Genomic DNA, 20,018 nt, shown 5'->3' on the forward strand with positions numbered 1-20,018 from the left:
TGATCAGCTTTTCATACAATATTTGTTTTTCATGTGTATACAGTTGAAGTCGGAAGTATACATACACCTCAGCCAAATACATTTAAACTCAGTTTCACAATTCCTGACATTTAATCCCAGTAAAAATTCCCTGTCTTAGGTCAGTTAGGATCACCACTTTTTTTAAGAAAGTGAAATGTCAGAATAAAAGTAGAGATAATGGTTTATTTCAGCTTTTATTTCATTCATCACATTCCCAGTCGGTCAGAGGTTTACATAATACTAATTGAGTGTTTGGTAGCATTGCCTTTAAATTGTTTAACTTGGGTCAAACACTTTGGGTAGCCCTTCCACAAGCTTCCCACAATAAGTTGGGTGAAGTTTGACCCATTCCTCCTGACAGAGCTGGTGTAACAGTCAGGTTTGTAGGCCTCCATGCTCACACACGCTTTTTCAGTTCTGCCCACATTTTCTACAGTGGGGCAAAAAAGTATTTAGTCAGCCACCAATTGTGCAAGTTCTCCCACTTAAAAAGATGAGAGGCCTGTAATTACTTATCATAGGTACACTTCAACTATGACAGACAAAATGAGGAAAAAAAATCCAGAAAATCACATTGTAGGATTTTTAATGAATTTATTTGCAAATTATGGTGGAAAATAAGTATTTGGTCACCTACAAACAAGCAAGATTTCTGTCTCTCACAGACCTGTAACTTCTTCTTTAAGAGGCTCCTCTGTCCTCCACTCGTTACCTGTATTAATAGCACCTGTTTGAACTTGTTATCAGTATAAAAGACACCTGTCCACAACCTCAAACAGTCACACTCCAAACTCCACTATGGCCAAGACCAAAGAGCTGTCAAAGGACACCAGAAACAAAATTGTAGACCTGCACCAGGCTGGGAAGACTGAATCTGCAATAGGTAAGCAGCTTGGTTTGAAGAAATCAACTGTGGGAGCAATTATTAGGAAATGGAAGACATACAAGACCACTGATAATCTCCCTCGATCTGGGGCTCCACGCAAGATCTCACCCCGTGGGGTCAAAATGATCACAAGAACGGTGAGCAAAAATCCCAGAACCACACGGGGGGACCTAGTGAATGACCAGCAGAGAGCTGGGACCAAAGTAACAAAGCCTACCATCAGTAACACACTACGCCGCCAGGGACTCAAATCCTGCAGTGCCAGACGTGTCCCCCTGCTTAAGCCAGTACATGTCCAGGCCCGTCTGAAGTTTGCTAGAGAGCATTTGGATGATCCAGAAGAAGATTGGGAGAATGTCATATGGTCAGATGAAACCAAAATATAACTTTTTGGTAAAAACTCAACTCGTCGTGTTTGGAGGACAAAGAATGCTGAGTTGCATCCAAAGAACACCATACCTACTGTGAAGCATGGGGGTGGAAACATCATGCTTTGGGGCTGTTTTTCTGCAAAGGGACCAGGACGACTGATCCGTGTAAAAGGAAAGAATGAGTGGGGCCATGTATCGTGAGATTTTGAGTGAAAACCTCCTTCCATCAGCAAGGGCATTGAAGATGAAACGTGGCTGGGTCTTTCAGCATGACAATGATCCCAAACACACCGCCCGGGCAACGAAGGAGTGGCTTCGTAAGAAGCATTTCAAGGTCCTGGAGTGGCCTAGCCAGTCTCCAGATCTCAACCCCATAGAAAATCTTTGGAGGGAGTTGAAAGTCCGTGTTGCCCAGCAACAGCCCCAAAACATCACTGCTCTAGAGGAGATCTGCATGGAGGAATGGGCCAAAATACCAGCAACAGTGTGTGAAAACCTTGTGAAGATTTACAGAAAACGTTTGACCTCTTGTCATTGCCAACAAAGGGTATATAACAAAGTATTGAGAAACTTTTGTTATTGACCAAATACTTATTTTCCACCATAATTTGCAAATAAATTCATTACAAATCCTACAATGTGATTTTCTGGATTTTTTTTCTTCTCATTTTGTCTGTCATAGTTGAAGTGTACCTATGATGAAAATTACAGGCCTCATCTTTTTAAGTGGGAGAACTTGCACAATTGGTGGCTGACTAAATACTTTTTTGCCCCACTGTATAGGTTTGAGGTCAGAGCCTTGTGATGTCCCATATTTTGTAGTCACGTTTCACAAGTTGGAACCGGTGTTTTTCTGGATCAAACGCACCAACATTTGATATATATCGACGGAATTAAATCGAACAAAAGGACCATTTGTGATTTTTATGGGACATATTGGAGTGCCAACAACAGAAGCTCGTTGAATTATATTTTTATTTCTGCATTTTGTGTCGCGCCTGCAGGGTTGAAATATGCTTCTCTTTGTTTACTATGGTGCTAACTCAGATAATAGCATCGTTTGCTTTCGCCGAAAAGCCTATTTGAATTCTGACATGTTGACTGGATTCACAACCAGTGTAGCTTTAATTTGGTATCTTTCATGCGTGATTTAATGAGTTTGATTTTTATAGTAATTTATTTGAATTTGGCACTCTGCATTTTCTCTGGCTTTTGGCCAAGTGAGAAAGTAGCGTCCCGCCTAAACTCAGATTTTTGTATATAAATATGAACTTTACCGAACAAAACATACATGTATTGTGTAACATGAAGTCCTATGAGTGTCATCTGATGAAGATCATCAAAGGTTAGTGATTAATTTTCTCTCTATTTCTGCTTTTTGTTACTCCTCTCTTTGGCTGGAAAAATGGCTGTGTTTTTCTGTGGCTATGTACTGACCTAACATAATCGCAAGGTGTGCTTTTGCCGTAAATCCTTTTTGAAATCAGACATGTTGGTTGGATTCACAACAAGTGTAGCTTTAATTTGGTGTCTTTCATGTGTGATTTGCTCTGCATTTTTACTGGCTTTTGGCCAAGTGGGACATTAGCGTCCCACATATCCCAGAGAAGTTAAAGGCACAGTCAACTTAGTGTATGTAAACTTCTGTCCCACTGGAATTGTGATACAGTGAATTATAAGTGAAATAATCTGTCTGTAAACAATTGTTGGAAAAATTACGTGTGTCATGCACAAAGTAGAGGTCCTAACCGACTTGCCAAAACTATAGTTTGATAACAAGAATTTTGTGGAGTGGTTGAAAAATTGTTAAATGTAAACTTCCGACTTCAACTGAAAAAAACAAAAAAAACATTTGCATCCAAAAGCCAGCATTTACCTGTGTGTACGACACAGTGTGTCAAGTGATTACTTCTTCAGCACAGTGGCATGCTAATGAGGGCACTGGGAGAAGACCGAGCAGAGAAACAGCCAAACAGTGAATCATGGAACAGATCACCGTGATTAGAACCGAAACAGCCTGTAATTAACACAGCAGGGAGCTGTCTGAGCCAACACCATACATTACAGAGACTCACAGCATTACAGTACCATAAAGAGGTGGGGAAATGGCTGCATAAAGCATCAGCAAAACAGCAACGAAGGGAAGTAGGCAAGTTGTTCTGAGGGCTATATACTAGCCTATACCAGGACTTGTATATATTTCATAACAATTAACAAAGAAATGTTTTAATTCACCCCAAATCCTCATTTCAAATAAATGGGCACTGGAGTTTAAAATCTCCCATAAATTTCAATATCGCCACGGATTAAGTTGTTATTCCCTGCCTCTCACAATGGGAAGAGACATTCCCTAGGTTTTTGGGGAGTGACGTAGTGGGGTAAGTGGGCGCTAGGTCCTTTTGGGGAAGATGGCGGAAAAAGCTGGAATGTGCAGAGGGATCTGAGGCATTCCTGTCCGATGGCTGTCTGACAAATCTTTCTGGAATGACATGGTCAAACACACACACTGACAGACAGATTCAGCTGTAGTACGTTTCCACCAAGTGTTGATGCTAAGTACGTAATAAGTTCACATCATTACATTTTAACTCGAGGCCCTACGTTCCATGTCAAAACATGGACGGAACTGTTGTAGCTAAAAACACAGCACAAGCACTGTAAAGCTTTCTCCATGACTTCCAGCAACTAAATAGAACCATGTTTGCACACACTACACAGAAATATACAGAAAAAAAGCCTAAGGTGGCACCATAAAGATGTTCTGGATTTTGTTTGTATAGTTCTCATTCCCTTTTGACCACTAGGAGATTTGCCATTAAATACAGGGAACGTTCTGAGAGACGCTGCATCTACAGGGAGCGTTCTGAGAGACGCTGCATCTACAGGGAGCGTTCTGAGAGACGCTGCATCTACAGGGAACGTTCTGAGACGCTGCATCTACAGGGAGCGTTCTGAGAGACGCTGCATCTACAGGGAGCGTTCTGAGAGACGCTGCATCTACAGGGAACGTTCTGAGAGACGCTGCATCTACAGGGAACGTTCTACCCAAATACTGACCTCCATGGCTGATCGGAGGAGGATTAGTAAGCCATGATAAGAACAGACCGAGAGGCACACACTGCTTGCACCACTGTGTAACCTAAAGTGAGAGCGCGAGCGAGTGTGCCTTTGTCCATGTACCTGCAGGTAAGTGTGCCCCACATGCTGTGCCACGTGAGTTCATGCTACCTTCCTACCGCTCACCATCCCCCCCAACAAAGTAGAACACCCTCGTACCCCATAGACTACACACAACATAGGATCCTCCACCCCCCCGGACCACAGAACTCTGCCCTCAGTCTGGGATTATGGTCTTAATAATGCTAGGTTAGGATGTGCGGGCAAAGCTGTAAACAAAGACACTTCTTTAGACTGCTATGGCAGGTTCGGTTGACCATGGAGTCGCAATGCTATTTTGGTTGAATAAAAGCAGGTTATTTAAGCAATAAGACCCGAGGGAGTGTGGTACATGGTCAATATACCACGGCTAAGGACTGTTCTTAAGCACGACAACGCGGAGTGCCTGGATACAGCCATTAGCCGTGGAATATTTGCTATTCCCCGAGGTGCCTTATTGCTATTATAAACTGGTTACCAAAGTAATTAGAGCAGTAAAAATATATGTTTTGTCATACCCGTGGTATACGATACACCACGGCTGTCTGCCAAATCAGCATTCAGGCCACGAACCACAGTTTATAATTGGTCCAATGAGACAGATGAAAGACTTTAATTTGTAACCCCGTCACACTGCAAGACTCATCCTAAATAGGTCTAGATTTCCTCAGTTTAGGCTGAAGGTTTCACTAACTTCAGGTTATGATGCATAAATACCATGTAGATGTTTGGGGTTTCAAATAATTTGGTAACTCATTCAGAATTACGGTAATTACACATTAACTACGCATGTCAATGTTGACCTAAGGACAGAACTAAAATAAGTACTGTGTTTACATTTAGGCTACCATGGTAGTTACTGAGTAACTAAAGACCAGCATCACTTCCTGTAAAGTGTTGGCTTGCCTTGGATATAAAAAAGTGCTTAGAATGGTGATAGAGGGAGGAAGAGAAGGCGCAGCAGGAAAGCAATCAAGATATGTTACAAAAATGATGAAGTTCAAGTTAACATTACAATTTACTGTAAATCCGTTAACTCCATAAATACACAAAACTCACTTTCCGGATTCCTTGTAGGCAGTCGAGAATCGTCAGGTTGTATGTGCAATTTCCAAACGAGGCATCCCTGAAAAACAAAGACATGAAGGCGTGAGTGAACGATTCATTGAAAAATGAGTGAGTGATAAGAGTGTCGCAATGAACGTCAGAGATTGGAAAAACTGGAACCCACACATGGGTACTGTATAGGTAAAGCTATGGATGGATAAGAGGGTATACAAGGTGCTCTATAGGTAAGCTATATATTCTCCATGTTTTCCTAAGTACTTCAGAGAGATTGGCGGAGGACAGCCAATGTAGCATCCTCATATCAACCCTCCAGACACACCCATATAAGATTCAAAATACAGCAAACACCCCATTGCACACAGACACAAATAAGCAACCCTCTATCCAAACCTATAAAATCATGATATCATCTTCGTGGGACATGGGTACCAAGGACCACATTGATGTCACCATACACTTCTCAGATGACATCCTAGATCTAGAACCCCTGATATACAGGCTGTGGGTGACACCGAGTCACCTTGGAGACCATTACCATTTGGAGTGTCTCATATTATGGGATAGATGGACACTAAATAATAGGCCAGCGACAAAGGAGAAAAAAAAACATTGTTTTCAAACAGAGCTCTGTATATTCAAGGAGAAAAGCAGAAGACGTTCTCCATGTTCTTATGGTGATGTTGCGTGCAGAGTTACCCCAGAGAGGACACCAGACAATGTGGGAAAGATCTTTCACAAAATCCAAGCATTTGCATTGCAGCCCTATTTGGCTTAGCCAATAACATAGTTTGTCTCAAAAACACATTTACGCATACACAACCTGAATGTACATTATGCGCGAGTATACTTGATTCCTCATTTCATATGCATTTTGTAGATGGCAGAAAGAATCTGGGTCAAATTCAGCTGTTGTGTTCCCTTTCCACTCTCTAGGTTGGAGTGAAGCTGCAGGCTGTGAGCGTTCTGCTACTGACAAGAGCATCAACGTGAATGGGAGAGGTTCAACCAAGAACCTTCAAGAGGCCACCTACACAAAGCAGTGCGGTGGAAGCATGTGGAGCTCAGTTACCGTGACACCACACACAAACATGCCACAATGTGTTGAGTCTCTGTACCGTAATGTGTATCTATGTACTACTGTGCATGTGTGGGTCCGTCCGTTTCCCTGTCATGACAGTGTAGCAATCCCATCTCAAACTCCAGTCTGCAAACAGCTAAAATAAGTCAACCACTAATTAGTAGGGCTGTGATACCAGTACCGTAATATTTTTTACATGTCAAAATGTTACATGTTAAAACACAAAGCAGGTCAAACTCCTTGGTCCTTTAAAAACCTGCATTATGTAAAATAATGCGTTATATAGCTTGTAAAATAAATGTGACTCTGGATGACAACATAATGATAATTGTTTCCAACATTTGGGCCGTTCCCTAAACATTTCAAATCCGCTTCGTATTTTATTTCCTTGCCACGATACTAGTGAATATCGCAATAGGTATTGTCCCTGCCCTACTAATTATGGGAGCTGAGGATCAGGGTACCGTCTGTCCGTCCATCACCCCCTCCCTCCGTACGTCCATCACCCCCTCTACGACCCTCTCCCTCCCTCCACCCCCTCCCTCCATCCAAGCTTGCTAACATTCTAACCACACTGACTGACCCTCTGAAGGGAACCACTGGGGAGAGATGGAGGAAAAGTTGAGGTCAAAGGCCCAGTTAGAAATAGATTTTCTAAAAGTAGCTCAGAGATATCCATCAAACCCAGTTCAAAACGAAACTTAAAAAAGTGCTGGCTTCGCAGAGTGGAGGGAGGAGGGTTGGTCCAGCCTCTTTGCACAACAATGTAAAATGAGGCCTATATGCTGTAGTTTAGTTGGGAATGAACACACAGCTCTTAAAGCAATTAAAATTGCTGTTTGACTTTAGTCGTTTGTGTTCGTAATTCCTCAAGCTACCACTGGGGGAAATGAAATGAACATTACAGTTTAAAGTGATGGACCAGAGAGCCTAATAATGGAATGATAAGAACGCCATCCCCCTTCTTCGACATTCTCCCCTTGTTCATTCTTCATCAATTTCAACATATTATGCAAGTGCCATCCCGTTTGCTAGAGGCCCATTACAACTGGTCAAGTAAACTGCCAAAAGCTCCATTCTCTCTCCAAACAAGCAGGCAGGTTGAGACAAGCCTGCAGGGCCAATATCTGTCACTATCGTAACTCAAGCCAACAATAGCCAAATCAATCCTAGAGCCTGGCTGCCAACCCGTGTCACAGGGTAATGAATCACAGTCCTTGTGTACAAGACAAGTAAAGAAAGCAGTCATACAGGTCAATGTAGTTGCAGAGTGGGTAAAACATCGACAAGCCTTCACTTCATTTACCAGACGACGTAACCTCGCTCTGTCCCTTTCCCGCAACACATTAAAATGTTCCCCTCCACCCCAATTCCTGACCTCCATGTGGAGTTGGGTTGGAATGCAGATGGGACGGTGGTCATGAGGGTGTGACTCACTCCACAGTTCATTAGGAAAGAGCTGGTGAGATTTGCTGCAGACCCCAGCATAGCCAACACACACGACTATAGCCTCATTCCTGGTATTTGTTATCCGTTCAAGGAAAAAGGTCAAACTAAGTGGTTGTTCCACTGGACATCATAAGGTGAATGCACCAACTTGTAAGTCGCTCTGGATAAGAGCGTCTGCTAAATGACTTAAATGTAAATGTAACACGGACGTGAACAATTGCAAAAGCAATCCTAACCCAAGATGATAGCTTGGATAACAGTAGCCCCATCCTCATAATTCCAAATTAAAGAGCCTAATCTAATCCAGCTATCTATTCTAAACAGTCCACTCCATAAAGATGCATGAAAACTGCTTGTTTGTGTTATATGACGAGACAAACAAACCAGGCTAACATCAAGATTAAACAATGTGTGCACGTTACAGCGGTGTGAGTGATATAACATTCTTGTTTATTCCATTTGTCACTTTCACTCCTCTGAAATGTAGTCCAATCCTATTAAAAAGAGTGAGTCCGCTGATCCACAATAGGCATAGATATCTTATGCTACGGGAAAGCAGATTAGTCCATGTTATGCTAGGGAGAGAGTGGTCGGAATATGCAGAGTAAAAAACAAAAACAAATGTGTGTTCTGTTTCAGAGTAGGGCAGATCTAATAACTGAAGGTCTAATACCTGACCTGGTTGAACGACACGAGACACTCCGGAAGTTATTTGAGCCTCACAGGTAATACGTCATTATGTACACATACAGTAGCAGTCAAAAGTTTGGACACGCCTACTCATTCAAGGCTTTTTCTTTATTTTTACTATTTTCTACATTGTAGAATAATAGTGAAGATATCAAAACTATGAAATAACACATGGAATCATGTGTTTATTATTTTTATTATAAAAATAAATAAAAACCCTGGAATGAGTAGGTGTCCAAACTTTTGAATGGTACTGTATACGCACAGGCCCAATCTATTGTAAGACACACACATCCTGTTAATAAGAGGATGATGACTACAAGGGACAGTGATGAGGATGACACAGAGGGAGCTGTGACCCAGGTCTTCCTTGTCAGGTGGAGCTGTGACCCAAGTCTTCCTTGTCAGGTGGAGCTGTGACCCAGGTCTTCCTTGTCAGGTGGAGCTGTGACCCAGGTCTTCCTTGTCAGGTGGAGCTGTGACCCAGGTCTTCCTTGTCAGGTGGAGCTGTGACCCAGGTCTTCCTTGTCAGGTGGAGCTGTGATCCAGGTCTTCCTTGTCAGGTGGAGCTGTGACCCAGGTCTTCCTTGTCAGGTGGAGCTGTGACCCAGGTCTTCCTTGTCAGGTGGAGCTGTGACCCAGGTCTTCCTTGTCAGGTGGAGCTGTGACCCAGGTCTTCCTTGTCAGGTGGAGCTGTGACCCAGGTCTTCCTTGTCAGGTGGAGCTGTGACCCAGGTCTTCCTTGTCAGGTGGAGCTGTGACCCAGGTCTTCCTTGTCAGGTGGAGCTGTGACCCAGGTCTTCCTTGTCAGGTGGAGCTGTGACCCAGGTCTTCCTTGTCAGGTGGAGCTGTGACCCAGGTCTTCCTTGTCAGGTGGAGCTGTGACCCAGGTCTTCCTTGTCAGGTGGAGCTGTGACCCAAGTCTTTCTTGTCAGGTGGAGCTGTGACCCAAGTCTTTCTTGTCAGGTGGAGCTGTGACCCAAGTCTTTCTTGTCAGGTGGAACTGTGATGTAAGGCAATTAGCCAAGATGTGCTTCCTAGACAAATATCAAATGATTGTTTCTGTGGTTAGAAATCATGCTGCTGTGTGGTAGAGTGGACATGCTGGTCTGGTCTTACCTGTAGGGAAGATATGAAGCATTGGAGCCTGAGATCAGAGCCCTGTAGGCCTCCTCTGGGGTCTTCTTTAGGTAGATGACCTGGTAGATAGATAGAAGAGAGAAGAGAAAGAGAGAAAAAGAGCGAGAGAAAGAGAGTAAGAGAGAGAGTAAGAGAGCGAGACAGAGGAAGTGTGAGAGAGCGCAGTTAGTAAACCATGGCTTGGATTCACTGAAGCCACAGTTTTCATTCCCTCATTTTGGTAATCCTTCAGCTTTTTGATTTACTCTGATTTTGAAAATATTTGTTCTTAGAGCACTAATATAAAACAGGCAATATAACAGGGAGAGGGAGACAAGGAGACATTGTGTCACATACGACTCCCCAGGCATCAGCCTAAATAGTCCAGTAAGGGGCCAGACGGCATGGTCACAGCACCACAGGCTCTCCAAATAGAGGCCATACATAAACACACATCCATCCACGAACGTGCTCCTCTCCCAACCCCAGGGGCCTGTTGCACAAAAGTAGAATTAAGACATCCGGGATAAATGACTCAGCTGAGCTCAATGAAGCCAAAACATGTGCGTCCAGGCTTAATTGGTTGCACAAAGACCAAGCCAGGATGAGCAGACACGGATTCATTAAGCCAGGTGAAACCAATCCTGGATAGGTGCGCGCTCACGGCTCACTCAAATAGACCCCGCCACAGATCACAGATTAACTGATTTACCATGGCAACTAGAGCCGCGTACTTTTCCCCGTCGGAAGCACAAATCCTCATGGAGGCATACGAGGAGGTAAAAGATATAATTAAGAAGAAAGGCAACACCGCCACAGTGATAAAGCAAAGAGAAAAAGCGTGGCAAAGTATTGCAGACCGCCTGAATGCGTAAGTAGTGCACAATTACACACTCACCGCTCCGCTGAAACATCACAATTACAATTCAAATATTTAATTCACATCTCCAAAAATGCAGTTGTACTGTAATTATGAAACGGTTAAATTTTTAATTGAAATGCACTGCAGATATGAGTGAAATTGTGTAAAGTAACTCCATCACACTGTATAAAGCTATGATAAATTTTTTGATATTTTTACTGAAAACAAGACAAAAATACCAAGTAATTTTTTGCAGTGTGACTCCATTAAATGTGTGTGTGTGTGTGTGTGTGTGTGTGTAGATTAAACATGAACGGGCCAAAACGGACATGGCAGCAGGTCAAAATCAAATACAAGAACATTCTGCAGAATGGTATGGTCCCTGACTAATATTTAACAAAGCACAAGCATATATTGTACCCAGAAGGTGCCTGCTCACACATTGTCTGTACTGTTTTAGCAGTGAAAAAGAATACCCACAGACAAGGCACGGGTGGTGGGTCACCAAAGGCTGACCTTACCCCAGCAGAGGACATGGCCTTGGAGCTAAATAAAGGCAGGCCCGTCTTAGAGGGGATCCCTGGGGGGAAAGAGACGAGCATAGGTTCCTCCCAAGATGCCACCCGCTTCATTCAAGGTATGTCCTTCCATCTCTACATGGGATACAACCACATTCATATTGAATCAATTTGGACTGTCTGACTTTGGTTTACCTATTGCCTTGCAGTGTCTGGCAGCACTGTGTTCCTGTTAGAGCCACCAGCACAAGCACCAGACGATGCTGATCCAGTGAGTACTCCATCAAAGGCATACTGTAGGCCTGGCATGTCTTGTCTACTAGCTTCAATATGAATCCGATTAAATGTGATAGGGTGAAGGCCCCAGTGCAGCAGCAACAGCACATGATGGAGACGATGATGAGGAGGAGACCATCTCTCTGGATTCCAGAAGGCATGAGGTATCATGTTAAGACTGTGAAAGTACTATTTACTCTACAATGGTGAGGAGTCCTCATCAAAATCAAAAAATCTAATTTATTTTACAGGACCCAGATGCTATACAGTGGGAAAACCAGCCTGGCAACATAGTGCGTATTAATAAAAGGACACCACATCCTGCCAAATTCCAGCTGCGCTAATTGTATTGTGTTCACAGAGCTCACAAGCTATCAGAAAGTTGTATGGCAACCACCTCCGGCGCCAAATAGAACTGGCAGACATAGACATTCAGTACAAGAAGAAAAAGATGGAAAATCTTGCACTGGAGTCCGAAATAAAAAAGAGGACAATTAGGAAACTGGACCTTGAAATAAAAAAACTTGAGAGGGAGGTGAGATATGCCTTCAATGTACACTGTATGCTAACTGTAACACAAATGTATTAATCATTATTTTTCTTTCCTCCCCCAGCTCCAAGAAGATGACACAGCTCAAAATAAAAATTAGGTATATTCTCGTAAAGTCAAGTGAGCCATGACATATGAGCTCTTATTGTGAGCACACAGGACGGTGGCATCTTTCTAAGTTTTTTTTTATTTTCCCAGCAATCAGTACAACCAAGTCATCGTTATAAGGCATCGCCCTCTTTTGCCCACCCCCCCAGCACCAGGTGTGGCCACTAGCCTATATGAAGGGCCAAAATTGTGTGTTCCTTTCTGCTCTGACAATGGCATGCCCATTCGTGCGAGATGTGGTGGATGAAGAAGCACTTGTGCTGAGGAGACCCTTCAGGCGAGAAAGGGTCTTCAGGGACCGGTTGGACCCACTGGCCTTCCCTGATGACCATCTATATGAAAGATACAGGTTTTCTGCAGATGGCATCAGGTATCTATGCAGACTACTGGGTCCCAGGATTAAGCACCGCACTGCACGGAGCCATGCACTGAGTGTGGAGCAAATGGTTTGTGTGGCCTTGCGCTTTTTTGCTAGTGGAGCCTTCCTGTACTCAGTGGGGGATGCAGAACAGCTGAACAAGGCCACAATTTGCCGCACAATAAGGAGTGTGTGTCTGGCTATCAAAGCATTAGCAGATGTCTTCATCTCCTTCCCTGGCCACAGAAGACTCTGTGACATCAAAGAGGAGTTCTATAGGATTGCAGGTAAGAGGATCTACAAATTACAGGACAACTGTTAACACATAGTAGGATACTCATTACTTTGTGTGACAGGTTTCCCCAATGTCATTGGTGCAGTGGACTGCACACACATAAGGATAAAAGCCCCCTCAGGTGCCCATGAGGCCGATTTTGTGAATAGGAAATCCTTTCACAGCATTAATGTTCAGGTGAACATAACTTTTTGATATTGTCCATTGACGAACACTCTGCATTGCCAGTGATGTGCATTGATTGGTGTAATATTCCTCATCTTATGATTTCAGATGGTCTGCAATGCTGACTGTGTGATCAGCAATGTTGTGGCAAAATGGCCTGGCTCAGTCCATGACTCCAGAATCTTTCGGGCCTCTGAAATCTATCAGTGCCTATCACAAGGTAAGCCACACAACCCCTATTTATAACCATCATGGCTGTGTCAAGAATATCACTGTGTTTATGAGGTAGTAATGATGAGATTTTGTGTTGACAGGTGAATTCTCTGGTGTGTTGCTGGGAGACAGGGGGTATGGCTGCCAGCCTTTTCTCCTGACACCTTTCACAGACCCCCAGGAAGCACAGCAGGCCTACAACCATGCCCATGCCAGGACCAGAGTTGAAATGACCTTTGGCCTCCTGAAGGCACGCTTTCACTGCCTTCACAAATTAAGGGTCAGCCCTGTTAGGGCATGTGATATTACTGTGGCTTGTGCTGTCCTCCACAATGTGGCCTGCCTGAGGAAGGAGAGGGCCCCCAGAGTGCCACCAGCCATGGACTGGGACAATCCGGCAATCTTCCCTGATGACGACAGTGGTCGGCTGCTGAGGGACCAATATGTGTTGAATTATTTTAGTTAGTATGTGTGCTTTCAATTTTGGTTAAATATGTCCTGCGGTGGCAGAGGAATTTGGGTTTTTTGGGGTTCGTTTTTTGACGAATTTGGCCTCTTATGATGTTTGTGCGGTATACTGTGTGTAATACAAGGCTGCAGGGAGGCTACTGCATCCATTCATTTGTCTGTTCAGTTGATGTGTATGGATTTGTCCTGCATTTATTTTAGTGTGCAGACATGCAGGGTGTGTTATATACAGACCTTTGAATGTGTATGTATCATTTTGTATAATATGCTTGGATTCTGTGCTTTCCATCTTGTAGAGTCACTGTGACTTCAGTTTCGAAAGGAGCTGATGGTTTACCTGCTTTGTTTTGTCCTTATTCAATAAAGGAACATAATGTTACACATTGTGTTTTTATATTCATATGGAATGTGTATTTGTTTATATGACAGAGTACTAGGGCCACACTGAAGAAAAAGGATAAAGTCATAAATTTATGAGGCTGGTTCTTTCTGCAAAAAAGCTACATATTGTTTTTACAGTTTTGATACTTATGACAATGTGATACTTAATATTCTGGCACATCAGCATGTCTTTGTTTATGAAACCATACTGAAGTACAATTTCACGAAATGCCCCACATCTGTCATTTTAACAACTGTCCTCCTTTAACTTCTTGCGACTACAGGGGGTGCTGTTTTCTCATTAGCATAATTGCATTACAGATTAAACGGCTTCCTACTAAATTCTTGCTCGTACAATATGCATATTATTACTATTATTGGATAGAAAACAGTCTCCAGTTTCTATAGGCGTTGGAATTTTGTCTCTGAGTGGAACAGAACAAATTCTAGAGCAATTTCCCTGACATGGAGTCAGATTTCACACATTTTGGCCCCTGATCTGGAGTCAGTTTAAAGGCCACTGTTATTGCTATGAGGATACGGACACTGCTTACGTCTTCCCCTGGATGTCAGTACGTGATGACGCTTTGAATGGTATCGATTGCGCAATCAGGGGCTGCATAAAAGAGCAAATACCGGAAGTAGCATACCTTTGCTGCCTGCCTCTTGCGCACGGAGGACGTCGGACTCGCCTCCTTCCAAGCGTTTGTTTAGCCAGTAATATTTCTCCGGTCATGTTTTTACTCGTTAGAGGTGTTAAAAACATCATAAGGTAGTTAATTTAAACCGTTTTATAGCAATTTATATCCGTTTAGTGCGATTTTGACCCATTTATTTCTGACGCACTTTGAACAGCTGGGCACGTTTCCAGTTCATGCCGAACGCAGTGGGCATTTCCACATGGCAAGAGGACAGCTTTCGACCAAAAGACGATTAGACCCAAGAAAGGATTCTTTGCCCAAGATTCTGATGGAAGAACAGCTCACAGTAAGAACAATTTATGATGATAAATCGTGTTTCTGTCGATAAATGTTAAACGTTTATGTCGCCATCTTGTTTGCTATAGCTTCGCTTGGCGCAACCTGTATTGAAAAGTAAGGATAATTAAAAAAATGTAAATCAGCGATTGCATTAAGAACTAATTTGTCTTTCGATTCCTGTCAACCCTGTATTTTTTAGTCAAGTATATGATTAGCTTTCAATTAAACTAGATCACTCTGATAGATGACGTCAGACATATTGAGGCTTGATTTCCTAGTATTTTTATTGTGTAACCACGGTTTTGTATGGCTAAATATGCACCTTTTCGAACAAACTGTATATGTATGTTGTAAAATGATGTTACAGGAGTGTCATCGGAAGAATTCTGAGAAGGTTAGTGAAAAAATTAATATATTTTGGCGGTGATTACGTTATAGCGCTCTTTGGCTGGAATCGATGCTCTGGTAACGTTTGCACATGTGGTATGCTAACTTATCGATTTATTGTGTTTTCGCTGAAAAACGCTTAGAAAATCTGAAATATGGTCTGAAATCACAAGAACTGGGTATTTCCATTGCTATGCTTTGTCTATTTTTATGAAATGTTTTATGATGAGTAAATTGGTCATACACGTTGCTCTATCTAGTAATTCTAGTCGATTTGTGATGGTCGGTGCAATTGTAAACTGTGATTTCTACCTGAAATATGCACTTTTTTCTAACAACACCTATCCTATACCATAAATATGTTATCAGACTGTCATCTGAAGAGGTTTTTTATAGGTTATTGGCTATCAATATCTTAGTTTAGCCGAATTGGTGATAGCACCTGAAGGAGTAAGAAACTGATGGAGTTAGAAAAGTGGTGTATTTTGCTAACGTGTTTAGCTAATAGATTTACATATTGTGTCTTCCCTGTAAAACATTTTAAAAATCTGAAATGGTGGCTTTATTCACAAGATCTGTATCTTTCATCTGGTGTCTTGGACTTGTGATTTAATGATATTTAGATGCTACTATCTACTTGTGAAGCTATGCTAGCTATGCTAATCAGTGTGTGGGGGGGGGTGGGGGGTGATCCCGGACCCGGGGTAGAGGCTCGTGAAAGGTTAAAACAACTGGTTACAATATTATGACTTGTGTTTTTTTCCCCTCTGTGGCCCTAATATTCTATCATTTTATATATAGCCTTATAGTCTATGGGAAACTGTAAATTATCTAATGATAGCAACATCATCTAAAAATCATTTTTTATCCAAAATCATTGAAATTAATGATCACAAACGTTTAAATAATAACAGTGGGTCTAGTTATATGTGATAACAATGTATAGTGAGCAGTGAAATAACTATTGGTTTCCATTTGTGGTGACTGCTGACTGACATTAGGGATGAGATTAAATAGATCCTGGAATTTAGCCTGGTCTGGAGCAGGCTAGCTCCACAGAATAAATCTCCATGGTAATTTATACCATAACATATCCTCCTGCCCCCTATCCATCTTTAGTGCAACCGGATTACGGATCAATTGAGCCAGGATCACCAAGATATCCTGGCTTAATCCCTTATCCTAGTTTTGTGCAACAGGCCCCAGGTCAGAAAAGCAGGGCTCATCTGAATCAACACCTCGGCATCCCACATCCATACAAGGAGTTGTAACGACAGAGAGTGGAGGGCAGAGACAAGGGATTTCATTTCCACTGAAGATGTAGAGAATTAGGCAGAACTATGAACAAAGTAAACAAAGAACGTAAACAAACCCTCTGGCAATAACAAAACTGGTCTCAGAGCATTTCGTATTATTCTGTACGTAAATCCGGGACACTTCGTTAAAAAAATATAGGAATTTAACATGTAAAGTATTGGTCCCATGTTTCATGAGCTGATATAAAAGATCCCAGAAATCATCAATACACACAACAAGCTTACTTCTCTCAAATTTAGCGCACAAATTTGTTTACATCCCCATTCGTGAGCATTTCTCCTTTGCCATGAGAATCCATCCATCTGACAGGTGTGGCATATCAAGAAGCTGATTAAACAGCATGATCATTACACAGGTGCACCTTGTGCTGGGGACAATAAAAGGCTACTCAAATGTGCAGTTGTGTCACAGAACACAATGCCACTGATGTCTCAAATTCTGAGCGAGAGCGCAATTGCATGCTGACTGCAGGAATGTCCACCAGAGCTGTTGCCAGAGAATTTAATGCTAATTTCTCTACCATAAGCCACCTCCAAAATCGTTTTATAGAATTTGCACTAAGTCCAACTGGCCTAACAAGGGCGTCGTGAGGGCGAGCGGTTTGCTGATGTCAACGTTGTGAAAAGAGTGCCCCATGGTGGTGGTGGGGTTATGGGCAGGCATAAGCTACGGACAACGAACACAATTGCATTTTATTTGATTGCAATTTGAATGCACAGAGATACCGTTACGAGATCCTGGGGCCCATTGTCATGTGATTCATCCGCCGCCATCACCTCCACTTTCAGCATGATAATTTTGTGACCAACAGATACATATCTGTATTCCCGGTCATGTAAAATCCATACATCAGGGCCTAATGAATTTATTTCAATTGACTGATTTCTTTATATGAACTTTAACTCAGTAAAATAGTTGAAATTTGATTTGTTTACTATGTTAAGTTTAGTCTAGGAGACCAGGCTGAAATAACAGATCCAAACAGCCCTGGTGTGAAAATCTGGCCATTTTGCAAAGGTCGACTGGAAGATTTGTCTTGACTAGGAGGCTTGTATGGGAGAATGGGCTTGAGTATGCAGCTTGTGTCTCAGTAGGTCTGGTGACATGGAGGCCAAGCAGTGCATGAAGCCTGTGTCCCTTCAGCAAATAGAACAGAGCTTTGTTATTCCTGCTCCCACTTCATGAAATATTCACCAGTCAGACAATTGGATACTGCTGAAATGCACCAGCTTAAATTCTACTGCTGGTGTCTGTGTTGTCCCACGTGATCCACGTGACACAGAATTTAGAGTCCCACAGGGACAGCTGTTCATCCCACACATATAATCCTCTTGGGTTCAAAGCTGGTCATTTGTATTAAAACATCTGTAACGAGAGCAGGGCCAGGAGGACTCAACGGAGCCCACACAATCACCTGACCGGATCAATGTAGACCCACTTGGAGAGAAATCAACAGGGAGGAAAGCCCTGCCACGTTCCCTGCACGTTCTCTCATTATTAAAGACAACACAATGGGCTAGGCTAAATAGCTAGACACACAGCAGAACAGAGTTTACAACATTGCAGACAAACCTCACATCCCTTCTAAGTGGATAAACGCAGTTCATCAGGCTCGATATTGATTTCTGAATGCTATGTCCTCTGTGTGCATTTGTGAGCCAATGACTCGTGCAGAGGGAAGAGATGATATGGGCTGGTTTTGAAAGAGGTGCCGATATTTCAGTGTCATTGAATGAGGAGTTCATCTTGGGCTTCGGGTCAGGGTTCAGGATTCAGGCTAAATTTAGCGGAGCGCTTCGCCTTGTGCATCTACCCTTGAGAGATTGTCTAGGAAGGAATAAATGACAGCAGCTTTAATAGGGTCACTGAGTGACAGATTAGACACACCATGAGTGCAATTCAACTCCCACAAGGTCATCCGTCTCCTATTGGCCAATACAGGAAATGTAAAGGGAAAAGTGACAGGATCTATTTGGTGAGTGGATCAAATCCTATTTTTGGTTGGAAAGCGCTGTACATACATTATTTCTAGCATGGACAGACATTGACAAGCATCTGATCATGTGTCAATATGGCTAGTGTCTAGACATGCTGACAGAACTAAACTAGCATGGGACTTTGTGAACAGCTGTGCATAGGATAGCATGATGTACAGGGTTCACCTCAGGGGTGGGTGTGTTTGGGGGGGGGGGGGGGGGGAGTATTATGGCATGCAACTGTCCTCCTGCCACGGTCAACCAGGATTAGAAGCCAAATCCAGATTATAATCCAGCAAGGCCCCTGCTGCAACGATGCTTCAAATCTCCTCCCAGAGCTATGAGACTGGGGCACTGCCTGGGTTGCTAACAAGACAGTTCTGGGGACCACGGTCCTTATTCAATCCAACCCTGGCCATTATAAGAATATACTTTGGGATGTATATAGACTAGCTAGTTAAGAAAACCATGTTTACCGTGAGAAACTCAACTGCGTTTTACCAATCACTGTCATAGCCATTAAAGGCCAAAACCAGAAGAGTTGATATAGCCTATATCATGTTTCTAGTCCAGGCAGGGCATCCCAATGAAAAAATATTCAGAGAAGGGCCTTAAATTACATGCAAAGTATGTCATGACAGTTGCTGTTCCCGTCTGTTCCCTTGGGGTAAGGACTGGGCACAGCCCACTGAGTAAATACTAGTGACCCACATTGCCTGAGAAGATCTTCATCATGCCATCGCCGGGCTCTGTCATAAGGCATGTCCTCATCATAGCATAACAACAGAAGAACCGGATAAATCCCCTCATTTACTGCCATGTGACAGAGCGGCCAGCTGGCAAGGGATGCCATCACACATTACAGTCAAGGCTGGTATCTGACTGGGAGTGAAAGGTCAGCCTTCAACCATGGCTGGCAGCAAGGGACCAAATGAATAGGGACTAATGCAACAGGAGCTGCTGGGCATTCAAAGGGGGCAGGAAGATGGGGCCACTGTGGCAGGACAATAGGGCTGTCTACAGCAGTCCTCTCCCATCCGTTTCTCCAAGAGTCAGAGAGTTGCCCCCTTAAAAGGAAATCAGCACTGACTGAAAGAAGCCCTGAAAAAAAGGCCTGGGTCGACAACAATAGTGCAAATACTACAAAAACAACACGCTAGGGGAAAAGTGCATTGGGGCCATCTGGGTACATTGATACTAATGCAAAATGAGTTGAGCTGCATTTTTTTGAGGGGTGCAGCATGACGCAACGGCCCAAAATACACTTTTTTCTCCTTGCCTAACTTCCTTCCCTGCAGAGAGAGGAGAGAGAGAAATAGGAAGGAA

The 20,018-nt window shown here is 43.0% G+C and overlaps 2 protein-coding genes across 9 annotated transcripts in view; one reads left to right on the forward strand and one right to left on the reverse strand.

The window, feature by feature from the left end:
- cdc14ab (cell division cycle 14Ab) overlaps positions 1-20,018 on the reverse strand; it is a 75,615-nt gene that overhangs the window by 44,072 nt on the left and 11,525 nt on the right. For all 4 annotated transcript variants that reach the window (XM_071344305.1, XM_071344306.1, XM_071344304.1 and 1 more), the window contains exons 5-6: positions 9,839-9,918; positions 5,494-5,560 (exon numbers count right to left, since the gene is read on the reverse strand). In XM_071344305.1, coding sequence (XP_071200406.1) covers positions 5,494-5,560; positions 9,839-9,918 — 147 coding nt within the window. The remainder of the gene's footprint in view (positions 1-5,493; positions 5,561-9,838; positions 9,919-20,018) is intronic.
- LOC139539552 (putative nuclease HARBI1) lies at positions 10,338-14,051 on the forward strand. 5 transcript variants are annotated; one of them, XM_071342615.1, is made up of 10 exons: positions 10,338-11,073; positions 11,161-11,337; positions 11,428-11,489; positions 11,572-11,658; positions 11,746-11,787; positions 11,856-12,144; positions 12,243-12,797; positions 12,867-12,982; positions 13,079-13,190; positions 13,285-14,051. In XM_071342615.1, the coding sequence occupies exons 7-10, from the start codon at positions 12,326-12,328 to the stop codon at positions 13,647-13,649; spliced, it is 1,065 nt and encodes a 354-aa protein (XP_071198716.1). In that variant the 5' UTR covers positions 10,338-11,073; positions 11,161-11,337; positions 11,428-11,489; positions 11,572-11,658; positions 11,746-11,787; positions 11,856-12,144; positions 12,243-12,325; the 3' UTR covers positions 13,650-14,051. The 5 variants fall into 5 exon arrangements, with proteins under 5 accessions (XP_071198716.1, XP_071198713.1, XP_071198714.1 ...); XM_071342612.1 differs by having other exon boundaries at positions 11,572-12,029; positions 12,109-12,144; XM_071342613.1 differs by having other exon boundaries at positions 11,572-11,787.

This window comes from Salvelinus alpinus, chromosome 15 (genome assembly GCF_045679555.1).
Source record: "Salvelinus alpinus chromosome 15, SLU_Salpinus.1, whole genome shotgun sequence".
Classification (NCBI taxonomy): domain Eukaryota; kingdom Metazoa; phylum Chordata; class Actinopteri; order Salmoniformes; family Salmonidae; genus Salvelinus; species Salvelinus alpinus.

Bases quoted from the DNA above. Each gene is read 5' to 3' on its own strand.
- LOC139539552 (XM_071342611.1), top strand. From the start codon at position 12,326: ATGAAGGGCCAAAATTGTGTGTTCCTTTCTGCTCTGACAATGGCATGC. The intron at 12,983-13,078 runs GTGAACATAACT...TTATGATTTCAG, and splicing joins TTCACAGCATTAATGTTCAG to ATGGTCTGCAATGCTGACTG. The intron at 13,191-13,284 runs GTAAGCCACACA...TTGTGTTGACAG, and splicing joins CTATCAGTGCCTATCACAAG to GTGAATTCTCTGGTGTGTTG.